The sequence below is a fragment of the Branchiostoma belcheri genome, unplaced genomic scaffold (assembly GCF_001625305.1).
Source record: "Branchiostoma belcheri isolate BF01 breed outbred unplaced genomic scaffold, Haploidv18h27 scaffold74, whole genome shotgun sequence".
NCBI classification, from domain to species: Eukaryota; Metazoa; Chordata; class Leptocardii; order Amphioxiformes; family Branchiostomatidae; genus Branchiostoma; species Branchiostoma belcheri.
In genome coordinates, this window is record NW_017804398.1 from 211,342 (window position 1) to 226,506 (window position 15,165).

Here is a 15,165-nt window from a genome sequence, read left to right on the forward strand (position 1 = left end):
TGCAGGGTTGTAAAATGCGTAAATATCCTTATGTGTAGCCAGGCATTCACTGCCTTTGTGGACATTTAGTAGTATAAGGTGGATGAAGCACCATGTAGTGAAATAAAAAAGAGTGGATGAATTCTCGTTGATCATGATATCTTTGAAGGAAGTGTGAAAAAGTGGTAGAAAACACTTTCTCACTTTCGCGTGGGTTCCGAGTTTCGAACAGGCTGATTATGACTGTCATTTCACACAGAATGACTTTAATAACAAGACATGGTGCACAATTGGAAAATAGGTTAAGCTTGCCCTAATGGCCATGAACAGTCCAAATCCTGTGTCATTGATGGAAGCGCTGCTGGAATTGGTCCCAGAAGGCATTGGGAGGTATAAACAGCCCAGAATTCAGCACTGTGGATAGGGCCATTAGATCCTAGGTCTATAAAAAATACAGCCCTCAAATTGCAACCAAAATAAATGTTATTATCTCCCAACGTCCCGGCCATCCGCCTTAATGGGAGAGCATGGATCACAAAGCTGACAGCTAGCCTTGTGTCTGTGAACCATCTTCACGGTGATCTGCACACACACTGTGCTCTCTGTCTACTTACCAGCAACAAATAGATATGCCTGTAGACTCTGTACTGTTTGGGTTTCCGGGATGCTAAGTTTGGACAAGATGGCTGTGACTGTAATCAGATTATAGTTAACCCCCTCTCTTCTATAATCTCATTCATGCACCAAATTTGTAGTGGTTACAGCAGAAGTCTCCTTAACCGTAAGCAAAAAGGTAAAATAGTGCTGCGTTGGGATTTGGCTACTTGATTCAGTGCATCCAATCAGTGGTGTTGTTGTAAGAAAAGTATAAAGAGTTGTCGTTCTTACATACAAAGAAAAGTGTATGACTTTGTGAAGTGAAATGTGCAAGGACACTTAATCTGTGCTACTACAAGAAATGATAAAATCCCCTCAGATTTATAGAACGGCCCACTTTACATTCGCTCTTATTGGTCAGTAACCATGATGGGGCAATGATACAGTTGACATGTTGTGGTCAGCCACTAATAGTGAGGAATTAGACGGCATCACATTTCTCATACCAGCAGGGAGAAATGGTGTGAAAAATTAAGCCGAAGATTGGGGAAGAGACTGCAGCTTTAGCTGGAAACAGTGCTAGTGGAACAATAGTGGTGACGAAGCAATGATACACTTGACATATCTTACACCACCTTTGAAGCTGAGAAATGTCAGGTCAGCTGCAGCGGCTTCCTTTGCATCAGCTCGTGCCCATCAGCAAACGACCAAGCGAGGTGACCCCTGACCTAACGGTGACCCCTACCTTGATAGGTTTCTACCATGAGGGCCCATTTCTATGAATAAATGATTGTTGGAATGGAAAATATTTTTTGTATGGCCCATATCTTTGAAAGAAAGGAAATTATTTCAATAATTTTGGTGCCATATGTGAGCATTCCACCTGCCTCGTTCAGGGTGGCACAGTTGATCCATTGACCAACTGACGCCAGTTTGGGAGATAAAGTTGTCAACGTAGAGATTGGATGCTTTATGCCGTGCTGTAATTTGATGCTGTGATGGATACTTTTCAGGTACACCCATCTTGTTCTAATGCTTCAGGAAGCAGATTACAATTGGGCCATAAACTGGCGATGCCCTAGCTGACCTAATACACACATATTATTTCAGAGAGGAATACCCATTTTGTCAGAGACTAGGAACATAATGCCCTGCCCCACATGGCCTAGTTAATTCCGAAAGTATCTTTCATTTCCATGTGCAGTCTAATATTCACACTCAAAATCACAAAATTAGCTTTGTGAACGATTAGCACTAGCAGCTCTAAGCCCTTTGTAATGGCGCATGTTTTGGGGATGTTAACAAGGCTAGGAGCAGTGCAAATAAGATTATGTTGGTTAAATGTTGCAAAATCACTGAAGTAATCCCTGAGCTCTTGTACTTATCGGCGTTTAATCTAGCAAAAAAATTGCCCAGGCTTTCCTTCCCTTCCCTCCTCTGTCATTTGTCATCGCGTGGATTGTGACAGCGCCCCATATATCTTCATATAGCGCAGGCAGTATCCATCTTCCAGCGCTCTACAGAAATGGAACATTGCGTATTGACGTACTTGTAAGGGTGGAAGACAAATGGGCCCAGCAAGCCAGCAGCGTACGGTGCACCGCCTGAAGGTCATGGGTTATATTAAACCCAATATGGCTGCCATATTCTATGCATATCAACCACTATTGACGACCAATCTCCTGTGGTAAAATTGAGGAGATGATAGCCTAACTTGGCTGAAGCCGGCCCAAGCCGTCATGTCCTCCTTATTACAATGAAGAATTGCGGCTGGGGCCCTGTCATTCTCTTTCCTATTTCACATCAACCTGCAGAAGCTAAACATCACCGTAGGGATTTGATGGAAATTTTACAATGCCTCAAGCAGAAAACAGCATTTTGGGTCCATAATTAGAATGTGGCAACCCCATAGGGAGGCAGGTCTGCTGAACTTGAACAACAGTGAATGATCACTATCTAGAATGTGTGTGATATTCATGGTCTGTTTGCCTCTTGAGTTAGCACCTTAGTCCCCAAGCTAGCTTGGCTGTGACTTGTGGAGGTACATCCTGAAGTGGCAATAGCAGGCATTAGTTGTAATTGTTTTTGGCCTCTAGTTAGACCTTGTGAAAAGTAGTGTGCTCTTTTTTCATTGTTTGTACCTGAAATGTAGAAGATAGTAAAGAAATAATTGTGCCAATATCATGTATTATGTAGTTGATGAAAATGTTTCATTGTTGTTTCAAACTTGTACAGGAAATCATCCTGAAGCGTGCAGCAGATTTGGCAGAAGCCATCTACAGTATGCCTCGCAACCCAAACCTCCCAGCCCTCACAGGCCCGAGGTCCCCTGCAGTCAACAACTCAGTGGGAGCAGGGGGCATGATGGGAATGAACTCATTTGGTAACCAGTTAGCTGTGAGTGTGCCCGACAACTCCTCTACCAACGGAAATGGCCAAGTTCAGGGTGAGCAAAAATGCCTTCTCATATCTACTCTCTTGTTTGAAGCTCACTTGTAGCCATATCTTTCACATTGTGCTAATTTGGGCTGAAGTTCAAATGAAACAGCTCTTTCTTCTAGGATGTACAAATAAATACATTGAATCAAAATGTGCCACCAGTGAGTCTATTATCTTAAAGTTTCCAAGAGGACTTGGTTTCCTGTTAATGTTGTCACTCCGATCTACCTAACCTGCTCTGCCAATACTTGAGAATACTGCTTTGGGCTTAGTCTAGCAAAGTGTTTGACTGATTAGTTGGATTGGAATGCCTTTGAAACTGTTGAATGTTTAAAACAAGTATGCTTGCTGTACTTGGTAAGGATATCTGTATGTAGTTTTACCTTTTATTTTAAATCAAAAATGATAGGATATCAGGGATAATGGTCTTATTGGAAACTCTTCATAGTTAAACCTACACATTACATCTCAATGGTGCTTGTTATCCTGACTGGAAAAGGCTGGTCTAATTGATCAGATTTTTCCTGTTCAAGTGTGGCACCAGGAATGTCAATAAACTAAGAATAATCTTTTATTTACCACTAACACCAAATACCATTGTCGGGGAATGGATCAATATTATGGAGGAGGCGTTTGAATGGGGCGGAGATCCTATCTCTAAGAGGCTCGTAGGGGAGTCGGATACCGACCTTGTTGTTATCTCCCCCGGCTCAAATCATGATGAACATATCGATGTTGGATCAGCAACATTATTAGGTTATAATTACCTGTCAAACCCAGTTATCAAGTTTGCATCTTCCTGCTGATTTCTGGTTACCAGAAAATAGTCAACAAGGACCCAGGGACCAAGTTGAGTGTTTTTCCAGAGAATTATTATTCAGAGCAAGTGGCCGTTAGCTAAACCCATATCATACAATATTGGAACAGCAGTAGCTTTCCCTCTATAGCTGTCCCAGATGCCTTTTGATAAGGATATTACAATGAGGCAGTAAGGGCATCATCTGCAGCTTTTTGGTTTGTGTGTTTGGAAGTGTTCTCGGGCATTGCCATATATTGCACGGATTAATAAAGGTGAAGGTGAAGTGAAATTCCTCTGTGTCTTGGAAGTGTTCGGAGGCATTGTCAGATATTGCTTGAAGGTGAGGGTGAAGCTATTATAAACCTACCCTGTGGCAGGCCCACACCGTAAGTGGGGCTCATGTAGAGTAGTGGCAAACTAACAATTCTGTATATGACACAGGAGCTATTTTTACATTCGGCCCAAATTTTCTAGAAGGAACAAGGTACTGCCAGCCATTGCAAGCACATTGTATGACATATATGTTAGAAGGGATGCATCTCTGTTATTTTGTGTCCAGGATCCTGTTTTGATTCTTTAAAGCAAAACTAATAATATAAATGCTAAAAGGCCCGGACTTTGGCAAAAACCAAGAGTTTAGGCAGATGAGCTGTGAATAGGACTTTGCGCCTAATACTTGTACCTCTACCTACAATGTATAGCTGTTAAATTATTTAGCTTACATGTAGGTACAGGTCCAAACCTGAACACCTAGTGTACCTGTTCCCTTAAAATTATTATTTACAAATCCAGACCTGTACCTGCACAAAGTAAAACATTAGTGGACACAATTTTCAATTTAAAGATGCGTAAATTACATCCCAAAGATGACAATTTTAACAACCACAGATAGATGTATACCTATGGCCTATACTTAAATCCGTGTTCCACCTGTTCCAAAAATCATGTTTATTTTAGTTTCAAAGGTCACAACAGAGTTCAGCTATGAGGCAAATGTGGTATGGTGCCTCATGGCTGTGTGTAAGAAATGACAAATCTTTATGTCACAAAGATCACTGGTAGCAATTGTCCTCTAACACATCATATGTTGTATCACTTTTGTGCATTAAGCAAGTCGTTGTTTTGGGTTTTTTTTTCAGTTTTGCATGATGAAGGCCAATGTATAAATGCTTAGAGAGATGGTTTTATTTCATAACGTTATCTAGAAAACAAACAGAAATTATTGAATTCATTTTCTCTTTGTCAGCGCCCATCCATGCCTAATCTGTAATTCCCTGAGTGGGGAGAGGGGCTGCTCCAAGCCTGTTTCTGCCAGATTAAAGAGCCCTGGAAAAATAGGAGCCTTATCTGATTTTAATGCAAGCTGTGTGCAAGTAGTTGCTTCAGATCCATTATTTTCTGCATTGGCAGGCACTTTGTTTGAACTCGGCGGCCGTCATTCAACCAGTAAGTTGCAAAATTAAGCATGATATTATCTACCCTTTGCGAAGGCTGATACCCTATCTCAAACATGTAAAACTAGCTTTGTCAACATGGAAAATCCCCCTCTGGCAACTACTCTGGCTAGTCAGCCCTGTGAAATGACGTTTGCTGTTTTTTATTAACATTTGGCCATTTTAACCCCATTTTCTTTCCTGCCGATAAATGCTGCTAAATGGAAATCAGCCCCAGGCAGTTTCAATCAAAATGCGTTTCCTCTGTCAGAAGCAGGATCCCAGGGGGATTTGCTTTTTATGCACAACATTGAGTCATTTCAAGGGAGATAAGGAAGTTGAGTAATATCATCATGGTGTGTTAGAGTTATGATTCCATTCCAGGCAGAACAGGGAAGAACGCCAGCCTGCCTCTGACACCCATTTTATGGAGGTCAACATGTGAATATTCACTGATACCTCTGCAACAAGAGTGGACTTAATGGCATAATAAAGCACCACATGGCCATGTATTTCCTTTATTACAGGGAAATCATAGTAACATGCATATTGCCATTGCATCCCTAAAAGGGAGGCAGAGTCTCTTTGCTTTACAAGTTAGCTTAGACCTGTCTTGGTTGCAGAGTGCCATGACAAGGCTTGAAAGGGGTATCTTATCTTCATGTGGGAAATGGGGGTCAAAAATATCTTCATCGTGGAAGATAGAGCTTTAAAGAGAACCAAGCAAGGTGTATTTCTGAGAAGTTTTGTGACATGCCTACCAGGCATGTCACAAGGATGGTTACAGATGAAACACACCTATGAAAATATGATTGAGATGACAAAAATACTCCTGGATGAAAACTACTTAACACAATTACTAATGTAAAAATGCTTACAAGAACACAATTTTAAAATTGCAAAAACCAACATTCCATTTTAACTTTTCTCCAGATAACAGATGGTTCATTGTGCTGTGACAACAATGAAACTCTCATTTTTGGGCAAACTTTGTGTTCAGAAATTAAAGCTTTATTGAGCTGGCTTATTTCATGTTGTTTTATTCATTAATAGGGGCATGTAGTCTGGTTGTGGCCCCACCTGCCTCTACCCAGCTGTAATAACACCAGACACATGAGTAATAACATAGAGGCCTGTCATTGTTGCTAATGTATGGTTAGTCATCCAACACAGACAAAGAGATGGTCCTACTGCCTGCAGTGTACAATATGCCATTATTAAATCCAACTTCAACTTCTTCAAAGTAGAGAGGAGAAATTGCCATTGTGGTTACAAATGTCTACTACCAGTTTATGTTACGCTTTTTGATTATATGTCCAAATATTTTGATATGCATAAATTTACCCTGTACATGTACAAGACCATAATCTACAAAAGTACTATTGTAGGATTTCTGTCTATAGATTGAAATACTAGTAATAAATATAAGAACATATTGACACATGACAACCCATACATTGTACATATAGGACAATATTTAGAAAAACCCCATACTACTACTATACATATTAGTCTTAAGTAAGCTAGATTAGTCTCATATTATGTTTGTTGTTTAAAGCTAATTATCATGTTATAACTGGCTTTTTTTTTTTGGCCTTCAGGTTTTGTTCCAGTCTTCACTTACTCGGGTCTGAAAGAGGATTGTGCAGAGCAGACAAACCATGGCAAGTGATGTTCCATTTTCCTTTTTAGCAGATAATTTTGGAAAATGCAAACTGTTTACAGAAGTTTTGTGTTCTGTGTTCAATAATGTCCAAGCATAGGAGCAGACCACATCAGAGATGGTTTCAAAGTACATGACATCATATTTCCACAAAAATTCCAGAACTCAGCTAATGCCTAAATCCTCAATTTTCACAAATATCAAGATCAAATCCCAATTGTAGGTCACTTAACTATTTAAAATCCATGATGTTTTAGGCTACATAATTTTTGCACAGCAACAGCTCTAAGCTGACCTTGGTAACTAGTAGTTCTACAATGGCAGTACTAGAATTAGTATTTAACAGTGATTCTGTGCACATACAACAGGCTACTCCAGGCAGAGTAACAGTGTCTCTCCCCGCGGTTATGGAGCGAGCACACCGCACAGTACCAACGGTAGCATCAGCTCGTACTCTACATCAGCATCTGGGCTAAATGGTTACGGCAGCAGCGGCAATCTGTCCAACATGCCCGTCCCGTCTTCTCCAGGGTTCCTCAATGGTTCCACCAGTAAGTATCCCCTAGGTGTGTCCTTTGACCTTTCCCAGTTTGCACCTCTTTTCACTGATCCCAAATGTGCAATGAACAGTCCTTTCCGTACTCTTTCAATTTTGTGTACTGCATTGATCATCTGATTTGGCCACACCAATTAATTTTCTTGGTTCTGGGACATTTTTAGACAGAAATAAAGCAAGCAGCCATAATAAAGCAAACGGTCACAAGAAAGCAGAAGGCAGGGATTAAAACTCGAATATGACTATTCAGTCTATAAAACTGAGTGTAACAAAACTTAAACCTGGTACTCAGGATTTTGTTTTCATTTGGATTTTTCATTCAAGCAATTTTTGGAACCAACAAATTAAGATGGTGTGGCCTTATCTAATACAAAACATGAGAGACAACCAAATTTTAACCTTTAGCTGTTATAGCAAGATGTTGCCTTGTAACAATAATTAGTGGGGTAAAGGGTGGGGCATCACGTGGGTGGTGAAATCATTTTTGTCCATTTGATAATGCTTGTTACCACAAAGCAATAATGCATGCCACTTAAAGGTAGAGTGTAGCCTTGCATTTTACTTTTACGTTTTGCTTTTCTTTTACTATTTGTTCAGCATTAATCAACTCCCATTTGCTTTACAGCTATATACTTATGCCTCTTCCATTTTCTTTGTTCCCCTTTCCGCCATAGTTCCCTCTTCACCCACGATGCCCCCTACCCCAAGCAGTCTGGCCACAAACGCAAGTACGCCAGGGATTTTCTCTTTCTCGCCAGCCAACATGATCTCGGCTGTCAAACAGAAAAGTGCGTTTGCGCCCGTTGTCCGTCCCCAGTCCAGTCCGTCCCCTGCTGGAGCAAGTTCGAATGGAACTGGCTTGCAAGGTGGGTGGACTCCCACCATCCCATCAGCCGTCTGCTAAAAAGTGAGCACTCTTCTTCATTTTCTCTTCATTTACCATTTTAAAACTTGTGGATGTGCATGTCTGCAGTGACACACAGTGAATCATACCAGATATAACATGTCAACTTTTCTTCTGAGTTAACTGACTTACCTGTACAAAGAAACAGGTTTAATTAAAAAGTTCTGTTAGAAAAGAGTGGCTGTAGTGAGGAATATTAAATTTCTTTTTATTGTTTTCTCTTTGGACCAGACTCCCTAGCTGTCAATGGATTCTGACAGTACCAGACACAAAATGTCAAAAAAAATTTGTACTTTTTCAGTTTTTTTAAAGGAAGCTAGACATGTTTTCAATACATTGTATGTTCTCACATTTCACCAAGGAAAAAACAATATGCGCAGAATACAATTAGTTAATCATAACTAATGTTATGCTGATAATAACCAAATTAATTTAGATGATGGTTAGATCATTGGGTCAATTGTTAGGTCAAATATATTTTCCATATATTCCAAACAAATTAACATAATCTTATATACAACGCAAAGCCTGCCATCTAGAGACCTGTGGCCACCTGTTTGTATCTTTTTCCTGTTTACAAACAAAGTTTGCCTAACTATGAACCACCATGAAAATTAAACCACAGTGAACAATTTAAGATTCACAGTAGTTAGTCCAAAGTATAGGACAGTTAAAGTCACTGTTAAGTTTCACACTGCCAACATGTGTCCCCATTGGACTAATATGTACATTTCCTGGTATGTTACATTGAATGGTTGTTATACCAGTTATACAGATACAGACAGACCTGCTCTAACTCATAAAGCTGCCTGATAATGTAGTGCAGCAGATTAAGATTAGGTAGTCCAATAAAGTTCCGGACAGTCAAATTCACACTACTGCCAAGTGTCCCCATAATATTCATTGAACTAATGACGTGTACATTTCCTGAAGAGACAGATCAACTACCGTTTTCCCTGCTGTTACCACATCTTATCAAACACAAACCGGTAGGCTTTGAAGCATGATCAGTTCATCTTCAACCATCCATTAGATACAATCACAGTGTGCCAATAGCCACCATTACTTCGGCAGAACAGGGCTAAGTACCATCATTAACCTGTTGTTGAACATGGAAGGGAAGACTTGTATGTCATTATGCTTTCTTGCAGCAATCAATTCTTTTCTTTAGTCCCTACTTGACAAAATTAAGGACATGGCTTGGAGACCCTAATCTGTGCATTTTTAGCTCATCAAATTTTGGCACTTTTGCCACAGTAAAGACAAACCCCGGCCTGACCTAAAAATAGCAGGGATCGATTTGAGACGGTCCAAGCAGATGGAAGGGGCTTTATTGGTGATCAATCTCTCTCATCTGCATGAGAACTGATGGGGAATTTTGATCTTGCACTGATTACCTTGAAGATGAAAGAAGACAAGATGGAAAACGAAGTTAGTTGGAGAGAAGAGGGCATTTCCAGTCGAGTACAAATATCCACTTGATCTGTAATGGGGCAACCGACAACACGAGATGGAATAATTCCACTATCTCCCCAATTGTGTACCTTCAATGGAGCAATTAATGGACGTTTGTCAAGGAGTGAGCGAACCGCACTGGAGATGGGCTGGCCTGGCCAATGATGTTTTAGGAAGAGCTATTGTTGATAACATTCCCTACCCATTGTGGCCATAACGCAATATCATTAGGGATGATATATTAGAAAAATTGTGCACAGGAGGCCAATAAGGCAGAAATATTAGGCCCAGGAGACCGGCTGGCTCAGCCCACTTTCCTACTCAAGCTCCTGCATGCAGGTAACAGCTCATTTCACTCATCTGCCAAATGGCAGCTTCAGCAAGTACATTCTCAGTGGAAATTCATGACTCTGTCAGGTGGCGTTATCCCGACCGCCTTAATAAGGCAGAAATATGAAATTCTGAGCAGGTTTGTCGAACCAATCGGGCAGGCGGCACTTTGAAAACACCCTGTCTTATTTACTGGAGCTTGCCGAACTTTGACCCGGGATTCTTATAAAGATGAGAGGTATTGATTTGCGTGAGCGGCATGCAGGCAGCCCAGCCCTGCAGTTTGACAGGCAGCTGGGGGAGCTCAAGCTCCTCTGTCAGCTGGCATACCTGCCATTCCTCACCCAGCCTGCCAAAGAAAATGTTTGTTCCAGGCTTCCTCCATAATCTGTTGGAAAAATCTACAGGACCATCCAGTCCAATAGAAGGATATCAGATGACACATTTTTGACATTTACAGATGAGAAGAAAACATTATTGATATGGTGCCCTTCTGCCATCTTGTGAAAGAAGACTTTTCAACATTGGACCATATGATGTTGTGTAAACAATTCTGCTCCCCTGTGCTAACTGAAGGGCAACTTCTCAAATTAACCATTAGTGACAGGTTTGATGCGTTTGCCAGCTGCAGATTGTGATTTTTTTTACCTACATAGTATACAATACTAAATAGAAACTGCCCTATGTTCTTACAACCCTATGTTCCAACACCACAACATTTTAACATATAGTTGGGTTATTGTTGTGGAACATAGGTTAAGTTGTTGGAACATAGCGGTGTCAGTATCAGTGTCAGGGGTGTAATCTTCCCTCAGGTTTCTTGACGAAAATCTCCAAACCCTTATCATTTGATCATAGTTCAGAATTGATTAAAAGCAGTTCTATATTAAAGACCTCATTTTGTTGTTGGTTGTCACGGGTACTGCTTTTTTTATTGCAACATTCAAAGCAATACAGTACACAGTGGCTTATATCAATGGCACCACGGAACAAAAATTTTTTAAAAAATGATTCAAGACATGTAACAGAAATGAGTACTCATCCACTCTGTGTCACTGCTGGCTGCTGTTTCCTCTATCTTTGTATGAATATTATTTATAATGTTTAATTGCATGTCAACTTACAATGATTTATATGCACTGCAAGTGAGTAAGGCTGGACTGGCCATGAGATTCTGTTACCAGAGTATGATGTGTCGTACCTGATATAAATAGGTTTATTTTCAGTGCAATTAGGTTGTTTTACACTATTTTATTGTGAGACATTTTAAGTACCTTTTATCCAGTCTTAACAATTTACTTCCCAAGACTTGAGTGAAATGTATGACTGTAAACGAAAATGAAGTTACTGACTGTACCATGCTTCACTCCACAGCAGGTCTGGCACTATGAGAAGAGGAGGGTCTACAGCATCTATTAGCCATTCACTCGGACTGTACACATTCCCCCTTCATCTTACCATAGACACACAACTCTATCACATGATTCTCCAAAAAGCAGCTATGAAGATGGCCACTTGCAAGTCCTGATGACACAACTCACCAGATTCCACTCTACAACACACAAGCTTATCCTAACTCTAGAACTGCTGGTCAACTTGCACCCAACCAGGAAAGAGATGTAATACCAAATATCTTACAACCAAAAACTGTTTTTGAAAGTTATCCTAATTGCTTGACCTTTGAAGCATCCAAAATAACTTTATTTCTGTACTAAACGTTGCGTGAATTTGGTTTTGGGTGAAATAACACCTCAGTGAGTTAGGAGGTACCTACTGTGCAGGAAAACCAGAATGTAAGTCATTCTCTAGGCCCATATAGTACAGGGCAAGCACAATCCTTGTTAAGTGGCAATAGAAGGGGACATGTACTGAGTCAGGATGTTAAAAAAATGGTGGACAACTCCAGGGAACACCAAGAAAATGGAGACAATTTACTGTACAGATCTAAGTCGTTCATATTACTCTACAAGGTTGTCAACGGTACGTGCTACTATTTGTACACTTGAGTTGTGTATCTCATCAGTGTCATTTAGATTTTATGTCCGTCCCTTAGAAAACCGTCCATTGAAGGCATGAATACCTCATATTTCATATGGAAGCCATATCATTCCAAAAAAATCTCTACATATTATCATTCCTGAACCTTCTCATATTCTAAATTTCGGTATCATTCCATGTCAATATTATCACTCATTATGGTGCATTTGGTAAGGATTTTTGTTGTTAATTTCTGATTTATGAGGCTAGTATTAGATAATAGAGAAGTTACTTATTGGATATGATGACTTGTATTTAGTAGTGTTATGTAGCAATAGTATAGGAGGTAAATGGCCACAAAGACAAAACTGGTTTTTTCCCTCTGTCCAGTTGACATTTCAACAAACTCTGTTAGAAGTGAGTTTGAATATCTGTGTGTGAAAAACTAAGCCCAGTATAGCCATGTAGACAAGAGCAGACTTGTATATTTAGATATTTGCACCTTTGTGGACTTTACTACATTTGTAACCATGTAATATAGCCTTTTGGCACAGGACTAATATTTTGCCTTTGCACTCTCTCTATATATAAGGTAGATGTAGCAACTACTAGCTATGTTTCATGAAAGGGTAACTGTTTTTAAATGTTGTTCATTGTATCTACAAATACAGCTGTTGTACTGTAGTTCTACTAACTCTACATTGTTTAGTCAGTGTTTTATGCTGTTGGAACGTTGTTGTCATGTCTCTCCCAGACAAAAGTATACGCAAACATGTCACAGTAAGCATTCAAAATCAAATATGTGTAATATTTATTGTATATTAAGCTATTTATGTTACAATTAGCTTTTGTTGTGTTCATGGCAATCAGTTAGTAATACCAGTATAATTGATCTTTATTATTACATCACCAATATCTCACATTTACATTTTACATGAAAGAAATGTTTTATTTTTGTACATGTTTAAGTTAAAATTGTACAGGTGTTTTACTTGTAACTTTTTAAATGTGACACATGGTCATTTTTATCGCAAGCCATAATCCAAAACACCTTGTGAAATACAGGCCTCTTTGTGCAATATTCAGAGGTAGATTTCTGGTAATGTAGTTTTGCAGGTTAAACATTTGTTGTCTTTGAATTAAATCAGGTTGTAGATAAAGTGAAACATGATTCACATCTACAGCAGCTGTTGCCTCTACTTAAGAAGGCTGTGGAAATTACCCACCAATGACATGCGCTCAGTTTAGATCGTAGATAGTTTTGGTGCAACTTCTAGTATGGTACACACATTGAAGCCGACAAGGTCCAATATTGTTGCTTTTGTTGAACAATCACTGCCATGGCACATCATGCATAAGCCATGGGCAGGTTTTAGTGATATTATATAGAAGTATGTTTTTTGAACAATCATGGAATTCCAGATTTTCAGCACCTGCTGGTTAATTTTTATTAAGCTTTTAATTATTAATACAGACTGTTTTTAATGGTTGTGTCAGGTAGAGTGCCAAAACGAAGTGAATTTTTTGACACAGAACACATGAATTTTTGACTCCCCAGAATTTGGCCAATATTGGCCAATATGGAAGACTACAATCACCTGTTGTTGTTGTTCACACTCTGTACTGAGGGTTTGTGGGGCTCTTGTGTTGACTGTTTATATCATTAAGTAAATAAATCCCAGCTGATTCAGTAATGACCAACTATTTTAAGAAACTCTCACCACCCTGTCATCAAATGGATATGACTTAAGAAAACAGTACAGGAACGATCCTACTGTAAGTTTCACAGATTAGTTCCACTGTTCTCACAGTCAGGACAACAGACCCCAGACCCAACGTCACTATTAACCATGTATATCTCACCCTGATCGTTGCTTGTAAATTGCCACATCCCTGTGTTTGTTCAACTCGTGTATCACTGTGTGTTCAAAGCTATGGTGTCGTGCAGTTTTATACTCTACTTTTTGATTCTTGTAAGACATTTGTGATCAGAGCCTCCTCCGGCGAGTTCGTCGGACTTATAACCAAGTGAAATGATGTAAAGTGATGACAGTTCTCTGTTGAATATGGCTTCTGAAAACTCAAGTTGGAAATAATAAGTCCATGTTTTGTGAAATCTCTTGTCCTGGTGATTTTTGCTGTGAATGTTTATACCGGTAGACACAATTACACACACGCAAGTACAAGAATATGTTAAGGGTTTTTGAAATGTTATGGGTGTTCTGGAAAGTTGCATTAGGCTAAACAGAAGTTAGTAAAATTGTAACAGGCCTTTGGTGTTTTTTTACCAGAGCAAAGTAGTAATTCTAGAACAGATTTTTCAGCAGTTAAGATTTTATTTCTGAATATTATCTTTTGAAGTATGGAATTTGGAAATTGCATCATTTTTACTTAAACATGGACTTAAAATTACCACTTCTAAGTAAGTACGATGTCATAAGTATGAACTTACCACCATTAGCCAATGAGGTGTTGCAGCCGATGCTCATTAACTATTTGAAATATTCAAAAAAGGTTCTGATAAGTATAAAATATGGATTTATCTTCCAAAGTTACAAATATTGAATTTCTAGCCTTTGGAGGCAATCAGAGCGTTCCTAATTATGCAAATTAGGTTTGAATATTTAATGATGATGCAATTTTTCTCATTCAATATGTAAACTAGATCATTATTTCTATGACATTCATTAACAATTCTCTCAAACCAATTTACATATGTAATTTCAGATAGCCTTCAGATAAAACGCCCCTGCAGTTCCTAAGAAAACTGCTAGAGAGCCTAAACTCAGCTACTACCCATAAAGGAAACACACATGAAGTTGAAATCTGGCTGATATTGCTACAATTGCCAAAACGACTAAGTGTTTTATTACTTTAGATATGATTTACAGCCATAGGAAAAGGTTCTCAACAACCTGAGGGACGGAAGTAAACATCTTGTTCAAATGCTGAGCCAGGTAGCCAGATTTCCATATCAAGTAATATTCAGATTTGTATATCAAGAACTCTGGCAAGGTATGGCATGGGAGAGTC

At 39.3% G+C, this 15,165-nt stretch overlaps 1 protein-coding gene across 15 annotated transcripts in view; it reads left to right on the forward strand.

The window, feature by feature from the left end:
• The window catches only part of LOC109485301 (transcription factor COE3-like), a 119,785-nt gene extending 105,537 nt beyond the window's left edge, over positions 1–14,248 (forward strand). For 11 of the 15 annotated variants that reach the window (XM_019788830.1, XM_019788828.1, XM_019788831.1 and 8 more), the window contains 5 exons: positions 2,812–3,022; positions 6,849–6,911; positions 7,279–7,461; positions 8,141–8,373; positions 11,530–14,248. In XM_019788830.1, coding sequence (XP_019644389.1) covers positions 2,812–3,022; positions 6,849–6,911; positions 7,279–7,461; positions 8,141–8,370 — 687 coding nt within the window. In that variant the 3' untranslated portion in view covers positions 8,371–8,373; positions 11,530–14,248. The remainder of the gene's footprint in view (positions 1–2,811; positions 3,023–6,848; positions 6,912–7,278; positions 7,462–8,140; positions 8,374–11,529) is intronic. The other 4 variants (XM_019788833.1, XM_019788824.1, XM_019788836.1 and 1 more) reach the window with 2 other exon arrangements.
• Positions 14,249–15,165: the final 917 nt, after the last annotated feature.